At 41.5% G+C, this 22,723-nt stretch overlaps 1 protein-coding gene across 5 annotated transcripts in view; it reads right to left on the bottom strand.

The window, feature by feature from the left end:
- Positions 1-22,723, bottom strand: part of TTC7A (tetratricopeptide repeat domain 7A) — a gene marked incomplete at its 5' end in the record, with an annotated part of 166,584 nt that overhangs the window by 72,645 nt on the left and 71,216 nt on the right. For all 5 annotated transcript variants that reach the window (XM_082302416.1, XM_082302418.1, XM_082302417.1 and 2 more), the window contains 2 exons: positions 14,019-14,179; positions 20,593-20,665. In XM_082302416.1, the coding sequence (XP_082158542.1) occupies positions 14,019-14,179; positions 20,593-20,665 (234 nt within the window). The remainder of the gene's footprint in view (positions 1-14,018; positions 14,180-20,592; positions 20,666-22,723) is intronic.

Below are 22,723 nucleotides of genomic sequence, written 5' to 3'. Positions count from 1 at the left end.
AGTCACCAAACTTTAGACAATTCACAGACAATAGAAGAGAGGGTTAGGGATCCCTTTAAAAAACCAGCACTTATTTATGAAGCCAGGATAAGGAAACTCACAGGCAGACTGTCCAAGCAATCACAGCTTTGAGGCCATTCCTGTGTTTTCAGCTTGCTTCAGCAAATGCCACACTTTCTTTAAAAATGTCTTTCTGCTCCTCATAAAACACCCATTTGTAACAGGAAAGCTCTCCATTGAAGCTTTATAAGACCTTTTAATGAAAAAAAAAAAAATTCTTTCTGCTGTTATTTAACCAGACTGTCATTTTCAGGCCAGAATTTCTGTGAACACCCAAGAAGTGCCATTCCCTAGTTTTCCAGAGAGGTGCATTCCTGCAGGCCCTGCTGAGACCTCAGCCTTTTACCTCACCTCCAACACGTGCAGGTTTTGTTAAGATGTGCTGATTACCACTTGCAGCATCTCTCCTTTCCTTCCTTACTCATGCTGCTATGATTTGATACACATGCAAATGAGCAGGTAAGACACAGAAACAAACAGTATGCATTTATAGTCTTCACTTAAATGCCACAAACTGTCCTTTCCCAGGTGGTGTGCAACTTCCTACAGATTTGCATCCTCTGCACCTGTCCCCCAGTGCAAGCTGTGTCTGTTTTCCCCAGCCATCCCTTCTCCCAGAGCCACCACCCCCTGGCAGTGCTGCTGCCATGTCCCCGTGTGTTGTCCCCACTGCCCCGCTGGCGGCTGCTAACCCTGGCACCACATGGCTCGGCTCTGCCTGCCCCCTCCAGCCTTGACTCAGCAGGCTGCTTTTAGAAAATTTGCTGAAACTTATCTTCAGGACTTCTAACACACTGTCAAAACTTGTTTTAAATCAGCCAGTATTTCCAAAAGTGTTCAAGGTATAAAAAGCCCAACTACATAATCCCCATTTCTTTAGAAAAACAAGTTAAAAAAGCAGGAATATAATTAGAACATTTCCATTTGAAGGCAAAAGGAGCAACCTCCATAGGTTTTAGGAAAAGGGGGGGGGGGGGGGGAGCCCACACCAAAAGCAAACAAATGAAAATTTCTAAATATGTTTGAAAATACAGTAGTAGCTATTAAAATAGCATTGCACACAAAACCGATAAATAAGCATATTTCAGGGGCTGGATCAGAAACTGATGTCCCGCTCATTGGAAATACTCCTTCACTAGCTAGAAACTTTGTTTTGTTACTATAGTTACTGTCACTACAAGTGGCCCTGACTAAGGCATGAAGTATTTGTTATATAAAACCTCGACGCAACTGCAGCCCTAAACTTCAGAAAGTACCAGCTCTGTGCTCAGTCCCCTTTGCAAATCCTGTTCCAAGCCCGAACTCAAAATGCTTTTGTGGTGAACAGGGCACACTCTTGAGCAGCAGTTTAGCAGCACTATTTAAGTGCTGAAAACATAATCAACATTGTTCACGATACACACTACAACTGTGAGGGAATTTAAATGGACTGTGCACTGTGCAAGGGGAGCAGTGATTTCCTCCCTGGAGAATTAACGCTCTTAGCAGTGGCTGTGAGGTACAAGAGAAACCGGCAATCAACCTTAATAAAATCTGCTGACTGACCATTGAATTTGATGGGAAAAAATGCCTGGAGCCAGGAAGCGCACCATGTAGAAAACACATCCTGCAGCACTGCAATTTTTTTTATTCCATTATATTTTTATCAGCTTAGTTTGATGAAGTTTAACATCCGTAAGAAAAAAAATAAATATGCTCTCTTTCTTGGCCTTTAATATATTCTGGTTTCACATAATTTTCTTCTTGTTCTTGTGGGGGATATTTTCAGCTAGACAAACTGCTATTATGGATAATCTTGGAAAAGCAGCTTATGAGATCCCCAGTGAAAACAGGGAGATGACAGAACCTCACTTTTTAAGGTAGTCATCTGATGCTGATACTCCAGTACAATGTGCCAGTCTTCTTCAGGCCATCTGCACCATTCTCAGCTGTGCTTTTTTCCCCTACTTGGGTAGGGCAAAACAGCGTGGCTTTCCTTCTCTTCAGCTTGAAATCCAGGCACTAAGCGTTTTCTTAAAAGGCCAACAGCCCACACAGAAGCTGCTTGCCAGTGCCTATAAGCACTAAACAAGTGCCAAGGTCAGAAAATAACATCCGCTTGTACACTTGCTTTCCTGCAGCAAGCACTGCTCAAGGTTAGGGTCAAGCCAATGATCAGGGATATTTCTACTACAGCACTATTTAGTTAACTTCTGAAATGGCAGATGTAGCCATTTATGCTACTTAGCTTAAGCTTTAAGCAATTTGAATGCTACAGGAGACTGGAAGAGAGTATCTTCTCTTTCCCTTCCGCCCTCAGTGCTGACACCCTGTACTATTCTTAGTGTGGTGTTAATTTCAGAGTTCACACATCAGAGGAAGCATTTCGAATTTATTCATTCATTTGTGAGAACCTCTACAGGGCTTTGTCCTTAATGACTGAGCAACACTTTTTTTTTCAGCTCTGACATTAACTACAACCAGTCTTACAGCTTATTACAGCCTCATAAGTGCTTAAGAGCAAATCTGCCCTGCCCTGTAAGAAAACATGATTTCCTTAAGGTGCTGTTTGGATACAGAATTGCTTCATCGGTTCTTCCCCGTAATAACAGTGCTCGCAGTGACACCTAAAACCATGATTTCTGTCCCTTGTATGTCTGGCAACTAATCCCAGACTAATGACTTTGTCTATGTAGGCAAATAATGAGTACCTGCTGAAATACATAATTTGCGAGTACTGCTTCTATCATTTTGTGGCACTGCAACTTTACCCTGTACTGTGGCTTAGACTGTGTTAGAGAAGAAATAAATGATTGTTCAGCTACAATATTGTTGATGTCCAGAATTCCCAGGTTCAGGGTGCAAGCTGCTAAACCATATAAAATGAGACACTGGCTCTGCCATGTGCAGAGGCCAATTAGGCAATGAGATCAGAAGTAGATATTGCCATATCTAAAACACAGTTTTTGCATTAGAAGTTTGCTGGAGATACAGTTGGAGAGATGACGAAAGCCTAAATTAATAACTGATGAACATCAATGAAAAAAAACCTTGCAAGGATTAGGCATGTTTTGAGCCAGTGAGGCATGTGAAGAAGTTATTTTTTCTTTTAAGACTAGACTGACCTCTAGAACATCAAAAATCTGTACTAGAATTCCCTGTACACTTTTCAGTGTTGCTATCACAGCTAATGAGCTGAATAAAATCCCCCTGCAGCAGCTTATTTAGATACTGTCCTTCACAGTATCATCACAGGCCTAAATAATAAACTAACATTGCAGAAGTTTAACGTGTTTGTTCCTAAATCACCCCAAAAATTAAGTGAAAGGGTAAGCCTTAAGTCAAGCTTGCTTTGCTGTCGTCCTTTCTCTGTGTATCAGACAAACCTTTTAAAACAATGGTTTGATCCAGATGCATATTGCTTTTTCTTTCTTTTTTCCCCTAATTGGAAGAAATGTAATGGGGCTTTGCTCGAAAGCAGCCTTACATATGTGGGAGAAAATCTGCCTGCCAAAACAAAGAAATACACCCTGTCTAGGGCAGTATGGAGAAGGGAAATAACACCAAAGACCACAGGCTTTCAAATTCAGGTTTTCCTACCCTGCAAAACCAGACGGTGCATGACACAAGCTTGGACATCATTACCCCACAGGATCTCCCTTCCTCTTCCCCACAGGCATCTTGCACAGGACCACACCCCTGCTACGGAAACCCTGACGTTCGCAGGTGGCCAGTGAAGCAGTAGGCAATTGTTGGTTGCCACAGAAAAAGAAGCAACATAATTCCAGGGTTGCTAGTAGAGCAGGCTTCAATCCCTAATATATTTGAAAATAATCTGGTGTGAAGGCTCCAAAGAGCCCATATATATTGAATCTTTTTTTCCTTAAGTGGACTTGAAAAACAAAAACCTTGTTTCAGTTGGCATTTCCAAACTGACAATGTGCAGCCTCTTGATTAAGATGGGACATAGTTTATACCCCTGGCAACAAAGGAGACTCCAGACATTTCCATCTGCTTTAACAGCAGAGCAATAAACAAGAAAATGTACCATCCAGTTTAGTTTCACAAGAATGTTTTTCACTGAAAGATAATTTAGGATATGAATCCTGACTTTTACATGTAACTGTATATGAAGAAGCATTAATTCACACAAGCACTCTGGATGCAAAGAAAACCAAACAAACTACAAATCCTTCCAAACAATAAACTCCCAATATTACTGCGCACACAGCTTTGAACAAATTCTACTACAGAATAGCACTATAGAGGGTGGCTCAAATGCAGAGAAAGACTCAGTGCTCCTCCTCTCAGGAGCCATTCCTTCCAAAGACATAGGAAGAGCACAGATTAAAGCAATCCCACATAGATTAAAAATCCTCCAGGGGTGAGATCAGCACAGCTGGATGGCAGCAGCATGAACTACCCTCAATGAGCACTGGCCCGACGCCAACTACCAGCGGCTTCCTGAGGTGCACACTCGTGGCAGCTTTGTTTGAACGCAGTACATGGGACATCTAAGCCGTGGAGACTACTCTGTGCAGGCCAGGAAAACCCCTGGCCCTGCCACTCTGAGTCCTTGCCTGCTACGCAGCGCTAGTTACCGCCAGCGCTCTGCCTGCTGTGGTGCTGCATCCCTGCCCCTTTTCCAGGCCGCCCTGCCATCGGAGAAATCTGCTTCTTACTGATACCTCTGCTGCAGCTTTCTTAAGCTATTGCAAGTTCTCATTCTTAACAGCTGCCTCACAGAAGCGCAAAGATTCAGGCTGCTCCGTGCTCATCTGTCGTTCTGCACCCTCGTCTGGCAGGGAGTGCCACCACTCCTCCTGGTGGGGCCACAGTCCCTGGCACCTGCACCTGGGGGTGGGAGACACTGCATGTCCTTCTCCTCAAGTGCCATTTTGCAATCACGCTGGCCTCTCAAAGCACTTCTGCTGCAGAGGTCTGTGCAGGGCTGGAGAAGACTTAAAGAGGATCCTCACAGCCGTACTGTATCCCTTTGTTTCATGCTGGCTTATGTCATTCCTACTGTGCACTGTTGCACACTTAAACACTACTGAAATGCCAAGCAAAGAATTTTTCCTTCTCCTTCCCAACACAAAGCGCCTGCATTTTGGAGAATCATACAAAATGACTGACTGATGAAACTCATGGGGCAGGAGGCAGGGTTTCCTCCTCCATTCAGCAACACAGTTCCTTGCCAACTGCTCATCTCTTCTGTTCATTACACAGACTGCAGGGACATGTATATTCCCAGCTGGGTTCAGACACCCACTGCTCTACATACCCTACCCAACACTGGAAAGACATTGACCTTGTCCTGAAAAAATATAAGAAAAACTACAGAAAAATCTCAAGTCATCACAAGCACCCAGAAAGTAAAGGCAAATGGCCAGATTGCAGGAAAAGGAAAAAATAATAATAATAAAAATTATTAGAAAATGTCCAGGAGTCTGTTCACTATGAATTTCAGTTCAACTGCTTACTGGTATGAACTTGATTTGAGGTGCTAGGTATCAACCTCCTGCCATTCCTCCAGCTGATAGAGACATATGGAATAGAGGTCACTGCATTCATTTCCAGCAGTTCACATGTACAGCCACAGTGCTCAGAAACACAATTCTGTGTCATACTTGCATCATTCTGCATTGAATTTTCTGTTGGTGTATGTAGGAAAAAACTCTGCTAATGACTGTGGTGCTTGATTAGGCCATTTAGCATTCCACCCCGATATTCCCTCTTCCTCCTAAAATACAGCCTTATGACAAATTTAATGCTGAACTAATACATAACAGAAAGCTTCAAGTCAAGGTAAAATTGAATAAGAGAAAATGAAAATTATCCATATTATCTGTTTCATGCTGTAAAAATGTTAGCATAATATGAAATATGTCAGGATATTTTCCAAGACATGTTGGTAACACAGAACTTCTAGGTTACACTCTCTCCATGATAACATCTCCATTCATCATTATCTTTCCTTTACTAACAGAGACTAAAATATTAAGTAACATGAACAGTGACTAATATCAAACAGTATGAGTGTGCCTGCTAACATATTTGGTTCTGCAGAAATTAATGACAATGGCAACAGAAGCTGATTTACCATCTAAGGTGTAATTATTGCCAATTACTGCAAGTATTTCCAAGCCAGCAAAGAGCAAGGGCTTTCCCTGTTTTCAGGAGGTAAAAACCACATCTGTGGCTGAAAAATTACCATACTTGCTTTGTGTTCCCTGGTGAGTTCTTCAGAACATCTGAATAAATTCCCCTCCCTCTTCTTTTTGAAGAAAATACAAATCAAAACATTTTGTGCTCTTCTCATTAGATAAATAAATACTCCTAGGACCTTAGAGTAGAAGTCATTCAAGTCTGAAATTTCCAGCTGGAAAGAAAAAAGCCAACCCTTTCACTGAGCGATTGGAGCATTATACTCTACTCATCTCAAGACAACATAGCTCGACTGTACTGCAGACTTCTTGGAAAGTCACTTCCTGCACTGAAAAGCAATTTGCTAAGCTTAACATCCATGCCTCTCCATATTTCAGGATCTGTTTTCCAGCGAGTATTATCAACAGTAATTCTCAGTGAATCCTGATTTTTATTCTCAAAAATCAATTCCCAACCAAAAACATGACTCTTGATCATCCCTGCATTTTAGACTTTTTAAAGGTCTCAGAAATTTCAGAAAATATTCTCCTATACTTCCCTGGTAATCAGTTTCTGAGAGCCTCAGAAAACAATTTCAGATTATTGTATCTGTATGTTTGACAGCAGACTTTCCACAGCCTTTACCTTCACCAGATGTGAAGCAATGAAAAACAAAGACAAGCAGGGTATTTTGTTTTCTCCTTTATCCATATACGGAGAACGCCTTGAAGGACTTCAGGAAGGCTCCAAAATCTTGTTTTTCCAGCAGAATCGCTGTCTGAAGCTGCTAATAAAAGCTGGCACACCATTCAGCTCCACTGAACACCTGGGTAGCTGTGGGGAAAGTTTAGAGCTGGGCTTCCCACACCAACACTACTTTTCTACCTTGGTTCTCTTTCAGATTTCCAGGCAGCAAGCATGCCTTAGGTTCTCCTTGGGATCTCCATTACTTTTGGAGGTCGCAAAACCACCTGGTGAAAGCACAGGGATCTCAATCACTAAGTCCCTTCTCACCCTGGATAACCCCTACATGCACATACTGTGGCTAAACTCCATTTCTAAAAGTTCCTACTGACAACGACTCTGCTGCCCAGATAATACACACATGCTATTTTTCAATATACTCTGGCATCCAGCATAGACAGTCAGGGCTCCTAAAGGCTTCCTTTGAATATAAAGCAGAACATGCTGCAGCTGTTCAAAAGAAAATGGCCCTTAGTAGGGAGCAAAGTGTGTGTTGGGGATACTAACTCATTGGTGAGGCAGAAATACAGAGCTCTGAAGCACAGAACCTGTGGCTGGTAACTCAAATGAGCCATGCTAGTCCTGCATTTTTGAATTTATTCTTAAATTTCTTAACTCTGTGCATTTGCATAACATTACCTCTCCAATGCCAAAACAAACATCTAGAAGCACTGCTGCTCACTACAAAGGTCTTAAATGCATGGAGGCAGTAGCCATTTACTCAGACACTAGAGAAAAAAATTATTATGAAATAAAATTGACTTTTCATCCAGAGGAAAGATTTGAACCATTGCTGTTAAGGCTGGAAAAGTATCTGTTCCTTCTTTTCATACCAGACTGAGAAAATTAGTCTGCAGTAGGTTTCCTTTCTAAGCTCCATTTAACTCCTTTTATTCAGATGCTGAACCCTGAATACGAGGGAATGGCATTCCCCCCAGTTACCTTTGAGTACACTCCTGTAATTTTAAGAGGGATCGATACGTACACTAACACAAATCCATTCCTGGCACAAACAGACATTATCTAGGGGGGTATTTCTTCCCACTGCATTAAGCTAGTGGATAGAAGTCTATCATGCTCACCTGCTGAATTTTTGTCCTAGATCACAGACGGTGATCCTTAGAGAAGCATGCATATGTCAATTTGAACCTGCCAAAAGAGGAATCCAATCTTGGATACTGTAACTCAAGAATTCATTTTGGTTCTTTATCATGGGGGGGGGGCAGTGCCAGAAGCTTGGAAATAAATCCAAACCAGAAAAAAGCACCCTTGGATTACTAAACTTTTTTAAGCTTTAAGCATCTGTGTTACCTTTAGTAAAAGTCAGGAGACTACCTTAAAGCTTTTCCTTCATCTATTTGCCATACAAATACTCAACATCATTACTAGCTCTACATAGTATAGTCCTGATTATTGCAATATATTGCCAAGGTTGTTTTAGGTTAGTTCTATAAAACCAGAACCAAACATTTGTAGTTACTACAGCAAAAACTCCAGCTCAACCCTTCCATCTCCACATCTCACTTGCTTTAGTGAATCACAGAAGCCTAACATATTTTATATTCTTGTAGCACAGTACTGTTATATCACTCAAGTACATTCTTCCATTTTTTATTACTTTGTATTACTGTCTGGGGTGTCAATAAAGAAATAAAATCATTTTTGGGTCACTCTCACCAGCCAGGGTATGAACGCACCATTACAAGAAGTCATCTTACAAAAGCTCCACCCTTAAGAGTTTTGAACATCCTATTTATAAAAGTTGTCTAGCATGATCAAATGCTACAGCCAAAATATTAATCCATCCTTGCTTTAGATCTTACACCCTTGAGGAACTCAAACAAAACAGCATTCTGATAATTCTAACAAGCTGTTCTCTCACCAAGTTGTACTGACTTCCTTGCCTCCTGCCTAATGATGAGCTGGAATCATATAAATGGGCTGATCTGATTCTCTACAGCCAAGAGGCCACCACCACTTCCATGAGAGAAGTGGTAAAACCCTTCCAGGGTGTGCACAGCTGTAATACCTAGGGCTGAGGTGGGAGGGGAAGGAGGCACAGCTACCTTCACTTAACAGTGGTAGTGCAGATCAGCCATAACACAAAGGTGGGCAAACCATCGACTGAGGGACAACTGACCCCATGCTCTCCATAAAGATTTACAGGCAAGAACACAGATCTATTTTACTGCTGTCAACAATACTGGAGGACTCTACCAGTGCCCATAAAGATACCGCTCAAAGAAGGCACGAGTTGTTTACTTTCAACACACAAGAAAGAGCTTCACAAGCAATGGAAAGAGAATTCAAACTGGAAATGCCAGTTTAATCCTGCATTTTGTGATCCTGATTTTACATCAGGGTTGGGGTTTTTTTTTGAGGCAAATGGAAGCACCTGGTAAAAGACATTGCTTATATTCCACAGAATAGGTCTCCCCACAGTAAGTCTGTACCAGACTATGACAAATCTTGCCAGATGATTACTTCACATGTCCTTAATGAAATTAATGTAGCAGTGATGAAGTCAAGGACATTTTCTGTCAGTAAGCCACTTCTAATCTAGAAGAGGACTTTATATTTTGAGGGTTGGCTGTAGCAAAAAAAGCATTTCTGCTAGAACACCACCAAGACAACACACACAATTCCCCAAGCAAAATTTACTTCCTTTTTTATAAACACTCTCCAAGATACTCATTTAATATTTCTTGGCCTTCTGAGCTTTTTTTCGCTATATTTACAGTAATTACTTTTGTGATAGCTTTCTGTAGAACAAAAGCACCTGCATTTGACAGCTACATTGCTCCAAAACACCAACCCACCTGTTTCTTTTTGAGTCTTTATGTGTAGAACAGCAGTGCTTCCCAAAAGTTTTGTTATTTCTCTTTATAACTAGTTTACAGACTCTGGGAGCAACAGAATAGTTACTTATAGTCTAGAAAGAGAAGGAATATTAGGATTTGTTCATTTAAGAGACTTACAACTCCTGTGCAACATGCAGAATTGCTACAGAGACACAATCATTTAACAAAATATTCACCATCACATTGGGCAGCAATTAGATGATGCGACATGTTATGCCAGAGGATTGTGTTGTTGTTCTAACTTAATGGGGAGCCGTCCAGGAGACAGAAAACTACCTGGTGAACAACAGAATAGGTTTGGATAAGCAGTCTGGGAGCAACAGAGTATCCAAAAAATTTATATACTATTTCCAACTTTATACTTGGTATAGATTTTAATTTTTTTTCCAATGCTGGAAGCTAACCAATTAAGAGCTAAAAGATCACCAGAGACCAAAACAGTGTTTGGAAGAGTGGCTGAATCAGGAAGGCAAAGACACACAAGCAAAACTGGAAGGAAGAAATATTACCAGCTGAAAATAAAGGAGCATGTTAGGCTCTGTAGTGGATTCTGCAGCCTGCTAGACCCATGGGACTTCTGCACAGAACATTGTGAGGTGTGGACACAGACTTTAAAAAAGTGAAATTCTTTCTAAATAAACAACGAATTATTTTAAGAAGATCACCTGAAGGGCAAAGGAGTGGTCACTAACATTATTTCTTCCCTGAGACAAGCCTGCAGAGGTAATCGCTGCCAGACTCAGGTAGAACACTGACCAAAAGGCTGGCCTTTGAGCTGGAAAAAAATTAGAGGAATCCATTGTCAGAAAGGCTTACGATTAGCAATACTGACCTGGAGGGGACACACTTGATGCTGACACGAATCTTCTTACCCAAATGTGCTGAAGACAGTCCTTTCAAAATTATATACCAAAGCCAACTGTTGGTACTGCATTCATTTGCTTCTTTTAAAAGCATACCATCATCGACAGGATGTAAAATCACTAAGTTTAATCCTGGGCAGTCTCACCCCACAGATGTCAGCAATTTTTCAGATGATACCTTCCATGTAAAGGTTGCTATTTCTATATTTTATAGTCATGGCACGACAGTGTATTTCTTCTGGCTCACTGCAGCATGCAATGTGTTCAGCATAGCTGGCTCTCATCCTTCCTTTATGAAGTCTTCCTCTGTCATTGCTTGACAGTACCTTCAAGTGTTCAAATTCAGTCAGTCATTCACTGATGGTAATGTAATGGATTTGTTACTATATGCCACCTTTCAAGAAGTCATCTTCCTAAGTTCATTTTGTGCCTTCTGGATATCCAGGTCCTCTTCAACAGCTCAGTCCAAACCACTGCATCTCTCACTGTATTCAGTGCCTACGTTTCACATCCCTCCTCCCTGTGCACCACATCAACCTCAGAAATGTGCAGTAAATGTTTAAACACATAAACAAGGGGCACTTTCAGACATATTTGGGTCACTATCATGAGGTTGATGCCAAAGGATGTTGTGTGTTAGCTTAGCAATGCAGTGTATTTTTTCCAACTGCTTCAGCCAACAACCAACTACGTGAACTACCCTGAAAAATTTCTTTAAAATTTGTAACGAAAGATAATTTAACATAAAAACAAAAAAAGCAGGAACTAATTCATCTTAATTACATACAAAGACCAATGAAACAGTATGAGACCAGTAGGTTGGGTCAGCTAAGTCCTTAATTTTTTGTATCTTATGCTTTCTTTTATTTAGGGTATACATCTAGGTAATGCTTCTGGGCTTTTTCTCTGCCATCTACAGAGCCCTAAGGTCCTTTAATACAGCTTTCATCATCTTTTCTTGATACATGCCATCGAACTGTGCTTCCAAAAAGAGATGTCATTAGGAAGGGAGCCCCCAGGCACCACATTACACAGTTGCTCGGTTCATATAAATGTCAAGTGGGGAAAAATAATCAACCACTTTTAAATACAGCTTTAAAATCAGGCAGTTGAACTTGCCTACACTATTTACATGAAACATCTTGTAGTCATTCCATACAGTAGTAAAATTTATTAGCATTTTTCTGTAAGGCAGTAGCAACTGGAGACACACAATAGCATCAGGTCTTTGTCCCTTCAAAGAGCTTTTACAAAGCAGTAAAGCCCTTCTAGCATAAACTGCACTAGAAAGCCTAGAATTTTTTCAAATTTGTACAAACCAAAGATGTACACTGTTACTCTTGCTTTTCCCCTCCTTATCGGATTCCAATTCCTTTTTCCAGAAACACTTTTTTAATTCTACTTTTTTAAGCTTTTCTTCTTTCTTGCCTTGCAACTCTGACATTCTTTCTCCATTCCCTCACTCATGAGTTATTTGCTGGCTGGTTTAGAGAAAGACCCACACGGAGACAGGGTAGTCACATGGCAGAGGCAAGAAGCCAGCCCCTACTCCTCCATCCATGTGTACCTGTGATTGAGTCTCAGTGTCAGCTGTGTCACACAGCCCTGTGCATGCAAGGAGCAAAGAGGGGCCCTTTCCAAGGAACACACTTCAGCAAGGCTGTGTCTAGGAGCAAGCACGAACCTGGGCCTTCACTATCAACACCGGTGGTTTCTATCAAAAACAACCTATTCTGCTACTCCTCAGCAAAAGTCTTTGTGCACACAGAGATTTGCACTCACAGAAACACAAGAGATAATATTCTTCTCAGCTTTGGGGAAATCAGATTACCAGACAGCACAAATGAACCCACCCAGCAGTCCTCCAAGCTACTTTGCATATAATGCTTTGTATGTTTTGTCCTCCCTGAAACATAAATAATCAGTAACTGCTGGGGGAAAGATCCAGGACATGATGGGTCACTTGGTCAATCAGACAAGGCAAACACTCTTCTTCTGACATAAACAACCTCCTTCTCTGTCACTGCTGTCTTGTGTATCTTTAGGTGTTTTTGTCTCTTTCAACAGACTTTCAAAATCAGATCTTCGACTGTACAATGTGACCTTTGACTGCATGAGGGTTTTTTACTATGTTTATTACATTAAAACCCTAAAATACAATTCAGCAGCCACTGGGCTATTTCCTGCTTCAGTCATACCTATGTTCACACTCTGAAGAGACATTGGCATCATTTTAATAGCGTTTCCATTACTAATTTCCTCTGCATTCTCAAAGACGTGCATTGACAGTCTTAGCTCCTCACATACACAAAGTAATTAACCTCAAAAACACAGGCAGAAAAGCTATTTTAAATGGCAACATGCAGCTTGCAATAAAAAACATTATGTGTTGACATGGCACCATAATTCTAAAAGATCCTAAAGCATTCAAGCATTCTAAAGCATTTAGACAGTCTCGATCTTCCTCTGACCCTCCTTTGCTCTGTTTAGACAATATTCCACGCAGCTGCTGGACTAAACCTGTGGAGGCTGCTCCCTCTTGCTATTGAGAATGCAGGCTATCTACAGACAATGGTGCACAGGTTTAGAACACCATTTAAGTACAGGCAATTCTGAATGGAAGTTGGTCTTCCAGCAATGCAACAGGATTTTCTGCAGTTTGGCTGAGAAACTCAGCTAGTATGAAATCACCAGAGACTATTACAGTAGCTTTAATTTTTGCACAGAACAGACAAATTCATTGTTTTGAAAGGTCATGACAGTAAATTGCATGGAATTCAATTTGCCTCCCTCAGATGGATGAAGGTCTGAGTCAAACATAGAACAGTAGAAGCCTTTGGCTCCAAGAAGTCTGTGCTGATTCAAACTTACTCCTAGGCAGGCAAACCATCCTTCCTCTCAGCTATACATTATCACAGCTTGTGATTTTCAGCTGATCTTTTTCCCCAGCTGTGATGTTGCAGCCAACTGTGTCATAGATGAGCATCAAAATAATGGTCAATGCAAGAAAAATCTGTTTGTTTTCAACCATGAAGTTACCAAATATGAAATTGTTTGTGATACAGACGTTGTTATGGTTGTCTCACGCTTCTTTCTCCACATCTAAAGTGAAAAAACTCCAGGGAGATGTATGGGAAACAACGCCATCACCACAAAACAGAAAGACAAATACTGGAAAAGCAAGCAAGAGTAAGGATTACGGAAAGACCATGAAGACAAAGTAAAAGAATACCTTCTCCAGGAGGAGAGTGACACACCTGTAACACATGTGATTTAACAGGCTCCTTGTGTGTAACTGAGAGCAACAGAGCTAGTGAGCAGTTCACTGCTGACTGGGTATATGGCACCAGGTAACAACTCTTACCTAAAGCTTTCTGGGTATTCAACGACAGCCATGTTGATAACATCCAGTGCATGCTGATAGTGCTTCTGAGCTGAAAAGAGGAGGGCCAGTAGATGAAGTGAATTCATGTCATCTTTGCACAGTTGCAAGGCCTCTTGAAGATGGTCTATAGCATCTGAAATCTAGAAGGAGATGGGGTGGAAATAACAAGAGAACACATTACTGTTTCAGTCCTACATTATACCTCAGAAATAAGAACAAATAGAGTAATTAGAAATTCTGAAGAAGTTCTACTTAGGCACCTTCTACTATCAGAACAGTCTGCCAAAATTAACAGACTGCACTGCTTCAAAAAAACCCACACATTCTAGAGAAAGAAGTCTGCAGCATTACTAAATCACTGCTTATAAACAAGAGCAGCAGACCTGATCCAATCAACCCCCTCTTCCTTTGGCATGGCGATTCACTGCTGTAAACAGATCCACTACAGAGGCCCAATTCTCAGCCCCATTTTCTAGGATGGGTGGCTGGCTCTTCACCTGGGGGTGAGCATTACACACCTCTGCTGCATTTTGTCTCTCATAATGGCTGTACAAAGCCTTTCATGATTTGGATCACGAACATAAAAATTAAATTTGAACGTTCAAGGGTAAAAGAGTCAAGATTTAAAATGCTGTCAGAAAAAGAAATATATTTCCCAGCAGTGACGTAAAGAGCAGTCCTGACAGTCACAGCAGCAGCATGTTATTAGAACCAAGTCTCACTTGGCAGAAAACTTAACACCCATAATGAATGCAAGTATATCACATGCTCTTTGTGATCCAGTACATTATTTAAGTGTACTGTTCAAAAGGGAACTTCTTAGCAGATTTTCTTTCGTTTGTTTAGCAGTAAGTTTTATGCAGAGGATTTTCTTTAAAATTCTCTAGTGTCTGAAATTACTGTTACATAAATTATTTCATGTCTGTGGCTCTGGAAATCTGCAGAAAACAAAACATAAAAGTGTATAAATTTCTTTTTCTCACGTATGCCTTCCTGCTCCTTCTCTTAATGGATGGAGAATGTAGTTCCTTCTTTCCTACTATGAGAACTTCCCACCTAGCAAAGCTTTGCAGACATTCTTCTACCCTGGCATACCACCAGTGTCAAATTCCCACCGCCTCCACAGATCTCTCATAAAAACAAGTAGCACATAACTAAGGAAAGCAACAATTATACTGCCTGCAGCTACAACAGAGGTTGTTGATTATCTAGATCTAGGTGTGCTTCTGGGAGCAGTGTATATTCTGTTCACAGGACAACTTCATCCTAATGTCCAAGTGACATTTCTCTCTCGCTGTGCACGCACGAGCCGTGGTACTTAACTACTCTATTACTGGTGACTCCATACAAGCCTGGAAATCAGTGTGACTGCTCCAGACATAACCCCAAACTGGCATCTGGCCCACAGCATCAAAACTGCTGAATGTCCTGGCTTGGATTCAGGTTGGGATATATGACTGAGTGCTCAGCTTTAATGAATTACTGCTTGTCAGTGGAGCTACTTTAACCACATGTGTTATTAGAGCCTACTGCAAAGGTAAACATGTTGGCTTAAATCACCCATGTTCCCTCAGCAGCTTACTAGAACACATTTTCATACAATGTAAAAATTCTAGCAATGACAAGACAACTTGGAGGCAGGATGAGACACTGGTGAGCCCAGACCTGCCTGTCCACAAAGTTTATCAGTAGATACACCAGAGGTATATAGATTTGATGTGCTAAAACAAAGCTGCTGTCAAGATTTCTTGCACTCAGGGCTAAAAACCCCTTCTATTTTTTTCCGTTTTTTTGTCTCAGACTACACAAGTATTCATACAGAAAATACAAGTTTGGGGAAAAATTCATTAGATGAAAAAGAAAACCTGCAAACCAAACAAGAGGAGGAGACTTGGAGCAACCTGTTCCAGCTGATCCTGCTTTGAGCAGGGATTGAACTGGGTGATCTCTAAAGGTCCTCTTCAAACTATTCTATGATTAAGACTTGGGAATGGGATCCTAACTGGCTAGTAGAAATCAGACAAAGAATAATCCTTGCAACTACTGCCTTTACTGGGGGACTTCAAAATTGTAGTGGTACTTGACCTTACTCGCATGTGAATGTGTACACTGAGACTTTGCTTTGTGTGTTGCAAGTGACTTAGGATCAAACTGCAGGTAGGTCCATAGCCCTAACAGAGACCTGCCATGCAAGCTCTCTGTTGCAACACACATGAAATAAAGCTGCAAAAAAGTGAGTTGTGGTCACTCCTGCAAACCTGTGTCTGCTGGACAGGCAGCCACATACTGCTGAAAGAGACGTCACCTAAAGTAATTCTGTTCTGTAGCATGGGGCCTGCAGTGGTTACATCTCATTTCAGTGCTTCCCTCTAGTACCATCAGAGTCACAGGCAATGGCTGGTTTTGAAAATTAATAATGCTTCCCTGGTAGCTAATTTATTAACTCGGGTCCAAAAAGATTCCTTAGTGCTGTAACACAACTGTACAGCCTACACAGTACTGCTGCATAATTAGAAACACTGGACAAAAATAATATGAACTCCATGCCTTTACAGAAAGCATTATGTGAAACAACAACCTACAACAGACCAGATGCAATGAAATACAAACTAAATTTCCAGATCAACAAAAGCAAGATATCTGGCAGCAGTCAATGCAAACTTCTTTTGAAAGATGTGTTTTTATTTAAGTAACTATATGATTTGAGAAAGATGGAAGCGGGCACCGCAGATGGCACCCTGAAACATCAGGGCTTTATCAGAGACAGGCTGCCACTTAAACATTCCCTCCAAGTACTGCACTTTAAAATAATCTTATTTCAGCTGGACTGCAAGTTCAAGTGGGGCCTGCAATTAGAAGAAGTTACAATTCCCCGATTTCTCATTCTGTTAACAAATATATCACATGTTTTGTATGGCACACAGGTATCTTCACATTGCACTGATTAGGAAGCAAAGATGCTGCAGTAGGCCAGAAATAGCATCTTGCAGCATTACCAAAATAATGCCACAATATGGATTGTTTAGGCTGCCTCTTATATAATAGGATTTATTTCAATAATGCTGTATGTCTCTTTAAAAACAATGCTGGTATGTCACAATTATAGGTATAAAAAGGAAAACAGAATGAGTGTAAAAAATACTTCCTAACAGTAAAACGCACTTGGATATTTTAAATGGTAAATGAAACAGGAACTCTTAAGAGGAATATTCAGGCCTTGTAATTTCACATCAGTTGACAGTTACACTTAATTAACCATTAAACCTACCCACTCCATCTCTTTTTATAGCATGGGAAGGAGAAAGCTTTACTGACTGGCAAGAGCTTTCATTGAAAACAGACTTGCTACAGTCCACCAGAACCTCAGGAAAGAAGGCTTAGATACATCAGTGGGTTATTACTTAGCTCTTCCTACAAGCCACTCTTGATCACCAGAACAATCTAGGCTAGGACGTAGGCAGAAAAGCAGCATGTTGCTGTTCAGCAGAGGAGGCAGTAGCTGGTCTGGGAAAAAGACAGGCCAGAAATACCTACATCCAAGCAGCCACTGAAAGAAGCACCTCTCGATACCTCCTAAAAGAGCTCCTCTCCTGGGGCAGAGACAGCAGTCTCTCCTTCTTGAAACCAAAATAAAAACCAGGGAAAGCAGGTGAAATACTTTCTCTGGTCTCTAGAATAATGTTTATCTTAGTTGTACATCCAGACACTCTGGAAGGAAGTAGGTGTTTTCTGGACAGTGCCACTTGGAAACTTGAGGTCTGTTGGAAGTCCACAGGAAATTGGTGAGACTTCCAGTGCTCAGCTGCTGACCCTCACCCATCTTTCCCTTCCCATTTTCATGAAAAGAAAGCTTATTAAGTATTAAAATGGTATGAAGCCTACATATGTTGTTTTTACATATCCAATACTGATTTACATGGCATTCAAGGTCACAAACACCATCATCCCCCCCAAAAAAGGGAATCAACACCTAAAATTAACAAGAGTGCTGCTGACTCTCTAGAGTCATTTCCATAGAAACCGGTCTGCTAAAAAACAAGGCAATGCATTAAAATCAGTGAGCTTTAAAGTGTTCATTCTACCTTGTTTTTGCTGATCCAAATGCTGTTACCACAGAAACAGGAGAAGCAGCTGAACCAGCCGCTGGGAGTCGGGAGCTACAAGTCTCATTTGTCGCTCAGCTCGGCCGGCTGCCAGCCAGGCGCTGCAGGTGGAGATATCCACTGCAGCAGATACTGACCTTGGCCTCCTGGCACTGCAACTCGGGGCGGGGAACCAGACTGACACCCTCCTTACAGAACAGGTTCTTGTACTCTGTATTTGGCTGAAAAATGCACTAAAACACTCTGGGGCTATTGCAGACCCTCCAAGTCTTCCCAGTGACTCCCGTGGTCTTTAAGACACAGGCACACACATAAAGCTCATCATCGGTGTTTTTTATCTTGGTTGCTGGTGGTTTCAACTGCCAACCCTGCACGAGCCTTTTATAACCATTCCTCTTCTTGTCACATCCTCATCTCAAGTCAGAGGGATGCTTATGTTTTTCCATTTCCCCTTTCCCTTGCCCAGTGGTGACAGAGACAAGTGCTATTGGAAATATTTTACAACCTTCCAAGGAAGATGAATTGCTCCAGCTTTGCTTGGCACTCCACTGGTCAGCTGCCTCTCTTGCTTTGTTCCATGAAAACACTCTCTTATCTATGCAAGCTGATACATATATTTTTCAGTGCTGGGTACAGTTACCTCATTTATCGACTCTGACCATGGAAACAAAAAGGCCTATTTGCTGAGAAAAACATTCAGGCATTATATTGTAACCTACTATGTAGAAAAGGCCTGATTTATCATATTATAGCATTGCCTGATGAAAGCCCTAACGATGATGTTCAATAGTTAATGCAATCTATCAAAAAAGGTATCATTTATCTTCCAGTTAATCAGAAAGAGAATATATTAGATACTTTAAATAATTAAGGATATTAAAAATGCATTACCAAATGTTTATCATTAAGTAAACTGGCAAAAGAAGAGTAGGATATTTTACAGCAGTCTAAAAATAAAGATGTCTCAGGTATCTCCTCTCTGTCCAAGCATGCGTTAAAGATTTATATCTCACTTGATGGGAGAAGAGCAGGAGCACCATCGCAGGGGTCAGGCTGACACTACATAATAAACTGAGATCATACAGCTGTGGGAGCAGAGGCGACTGGCAGAACACCAAGGATGAGAACACACAGGTGAACTAGACAAAGAGGAAAGTGAGCGTGGGGACAAGAGACTGAATGGAAAGAACAGGAGAGAAGGGAAATGAAGAAATAAGACAGATGAAACAACACTGCAAAGACAGGCTACAACCAGAGAAAAGGAAAGGGTAATGACTGAAAATGCCAGTAACCACAAAAACAAAACCAATGACCACAAAAATCTTGATTTTATTTTTCAGGATAGCAGCTGAAAAGCTGTAATGTTTTTACTCATGGCAAGAAGCAGAAGAGGCAGCAGATCAGACAGTCTTCCTATGAGGCAAAAGCTATGAGAGAAAGAAGGGTAGCCGGGTGTTTTTTAACGAAAGACCCTGAGCAAACTGCATCATAAAGCAGCCAGCAGGCAGATGAGAAAGTTAAATAAGCCATTTTAATTATCCTTTCTTATTGCAGGCTCACAGCACACTGCTCTCATTACGAAAGGGTTACAAAAGTGACATTATCAAGAGGGTGCTCTCTTGGAACAATTAGTTTAACCTAATGAACACACAGCTCCCCTAATTAGCTCAGGAAAGTAAGAAAGACCCAACTGTTCAACTCTGCAGTGTAGACTAAGGAGAGAAAACTGCAGCAACAGAAGGCCTGCCAAAGAAAGAAACTCCAATGATGAAATTTCAAATCTAGCTAGAGAGGTATTTAAAAAACAAAAGCCGCTCCAATAAAGATTTAAGCTTTGAAACAGAAAGGAGAGAGAAATAAAACACCCCAATTTTAAGAAAAAGGGGTAGAAAAATAAAGCACAGCGCAAGTGGTTTGGGGTTTTTTTCTGAAAGGCAATGCAGAGCATTTTCTGATCAGCTTCATTTTTATGAGTTAACACCTGCAGCAGCATTCAAATGCCAACTAATCCCACTCGCTGCAGAGCTCCAGCACTCGTCAAAGCCGAACGTCAAACGTGCCCAAGTATGGAATAAAGCAATCCCAGCGCGGGGAGCACGATCTGGCATGAGATGGAATGGGGCAGTAACGGGAGAGCCTCTGGAGCAGGACACAGCGTGACACCCAGGGAACAGGAATAAACACACCTCGCTCATCCCACACGCACATGGGTGCTCCAAGACTGCTCAGGGCTTAGAGCTGAACCCACTCCCTAGGGAAGGCCATTCCACGTGCTACAGAATTATTAGTTTTAGAGTAAGAAAAAATATTTTACATAAACATATTCTGATTGCTTGTTACCGGTTACAATGCAGGAAGGAAGGGACCCTGTTTAGCGAGCCTGGGTCTTGTTCAACTGGACTGTCCTTCCACCCTCCCATGACTCCGTGATTTCCAATTATTTCACATACCTGTCTGACAAGAGCCAGCTGCAGCGACAGGTAGAGGATGATTTGGTGATCATCGGGGGCCAAGTCACGTGCTCTTTAAGGATGACAACACAATACAAAAAGAAAAGTGACTGTTAGATTGCACTTTGCAGAACTCCTTCACCGTGAGTCACACAAGCACAGAACAAAACCCAGTCTTCCCCCACAGAAAACTAGTCCAGTAATGGGGGAGCACACTGAAACTAGACAAAAAGCAGAACAGCGCTGGCCTGGCTAAGCCAGAATCCCAGGAACAAGTATGAGAAACACAGCTGCCAGGATGTTATACAACTTACATGCTCCTTTATTAAATGCCACCTAATATTTTGGAACTTGGATAACTAATATGGAAAAAGTAGCTCTGAGCTCATAACAAACCCATCAAAGCATTATTTTAAGTAATTTAGGTGATGGATATAGCTGTCTAACTTGTTCCTATACTGCCACTTTTCAAACATTAAGAGAGGGTTAGGTTAGCACTGAAAAAAGTAGTCACTCTGAGCATGTACAGGACCAAAGATGTGGAGCCCGTGACACAACCTGGTGCTCAAACACACAACACATTCTCTACCCTGCAGCTTCTAGTTTAACTTTTGACAGTAGACTCCTAATTTGGAAAGGGACACTGAGGGAGGAATGATTTGATGACAGGAACTGCACCTGGACCAAACCCAAGGCCCTTACTTCTCAAGCCTGGGCTCTGAGATATTACCTTCCAGTCCATAGCAGGCAGCGGGCACTGCAGTGAAGGGAAGCCCTGGCTAGTGAAGGCTGCAGTGTCTCCAGAACCATATTTGCAGGCCCTCAACGAAGTCTTGTGCAAAGCAGGCAACAAGGGATGGACAACCTGGGCAGAACTGCCCCCTCTCAGACTATGCCAGGCACGAAATTGCAGTCTGAATTTGGTAGCCTGTGGAGAAGCCATTAACCAAGGCAATGATGCAATAGTGTCTTGAGGAACCCAACCTAGGAGGAAAGGTGGGGCACCAGCTCATGCCATCTGGCAGCCCAGTCCAGGAACCAGCAGATTCTCCCCTTCTGACTCACAGAGCTCACTCGTAGCTCTGCAGCACAGGGAAGTCATTTCACATGGGAGAAATGGGGAAGAGGAAGGTCCCTCACAGCCAATTAACATTCCTGACCTCTTTCTGGGCTTCGTTCCAGGACACCAGGGAAACCTGCACCTGCATTGCCAGGCCCAAAGTGAGTACAATTAATGTCCTTATGAGGGAGAAATGACAGGCTGACAACACTGGTGCTTAAAACCCATGCCAAAACTATTGATTTGCTAATAATAAACAAATAACAATAAAAGAATTACTTCAGGGAACAAACCACACACCATTTTAATGGCAGTCACTTTTCAAATGCCACCTTGGCCTGTGAGCAAGAATATTTTGAAGCTGATTTTTATAACTAGTGTCTCTAGAACAAATTAATTTACTACGGACTGAATGTGTCCTGTAACTTTAGAAGTCAAGGTGGCACTCATGTTCTGAAGCAATGACAAATACATCAAGGTGCAATCAGTACAGGCAAGTCACTAATTTCTCCTTCCACTTCAAGAAACAAACAAAAAAAAATCCCCAAACCCAAACAGCCACAAAACCCCAACGAAACAAACAAAAAAACCCCCCAAAAATTGCAAGCAACAACAAAACTTCTCAAGTTAGAACCCAGCTTTGTCCTAAGGTGTTAGACAGGGTGAGCCACCTCTTTACAAAGCGTCTCTTGCAAAACCTTCAGGAGCCTCTCCAGCAATAAATAACATGGGAAAGTTCACAAGAATACAGCAGATGAGATTAATGGTGCTTTTGGAAAGAAACAAAGAATTGTCACTTTACTGCTTATTTTCCTCAGAAGGAATTAGAAAAACATTTGATGCAATCTTCCAGCTGAAAAGGCCCCTTACAAAGATGACTGCAGGCCAAACCATGGCCTGAGAGATCATACATGTTCTTCAAAAGGAGGTGAAAAACAAGGAAGGTAAAAAAATATAAGAAACCAACTTAGGCATTTAGAAAAACACTAGTAATCAGCTCACTGTCACATTCCTGTTGGCTGAGGTTTGAGTAACTAATGTTTGGCTAGAAGCTTGTCTGCCTCCTAGCTA

This window comes from Coloeus monedula (assembly GCF_965178545.1).
Source record: "Coloeus monedula genome assembly, chromosome: 2".
NCBI classification, from domain to species: Eukaryota; Metazoa; Chordata; class Aves; order Passeriformes; family Corvidae; genus Coloeus; species Coloeus monedula.
The sequence above is the reverse complement of the archived record's forward strand: the minus strand, read 5'-3'. Positions and strand labels throughout refer to the sequence as shown.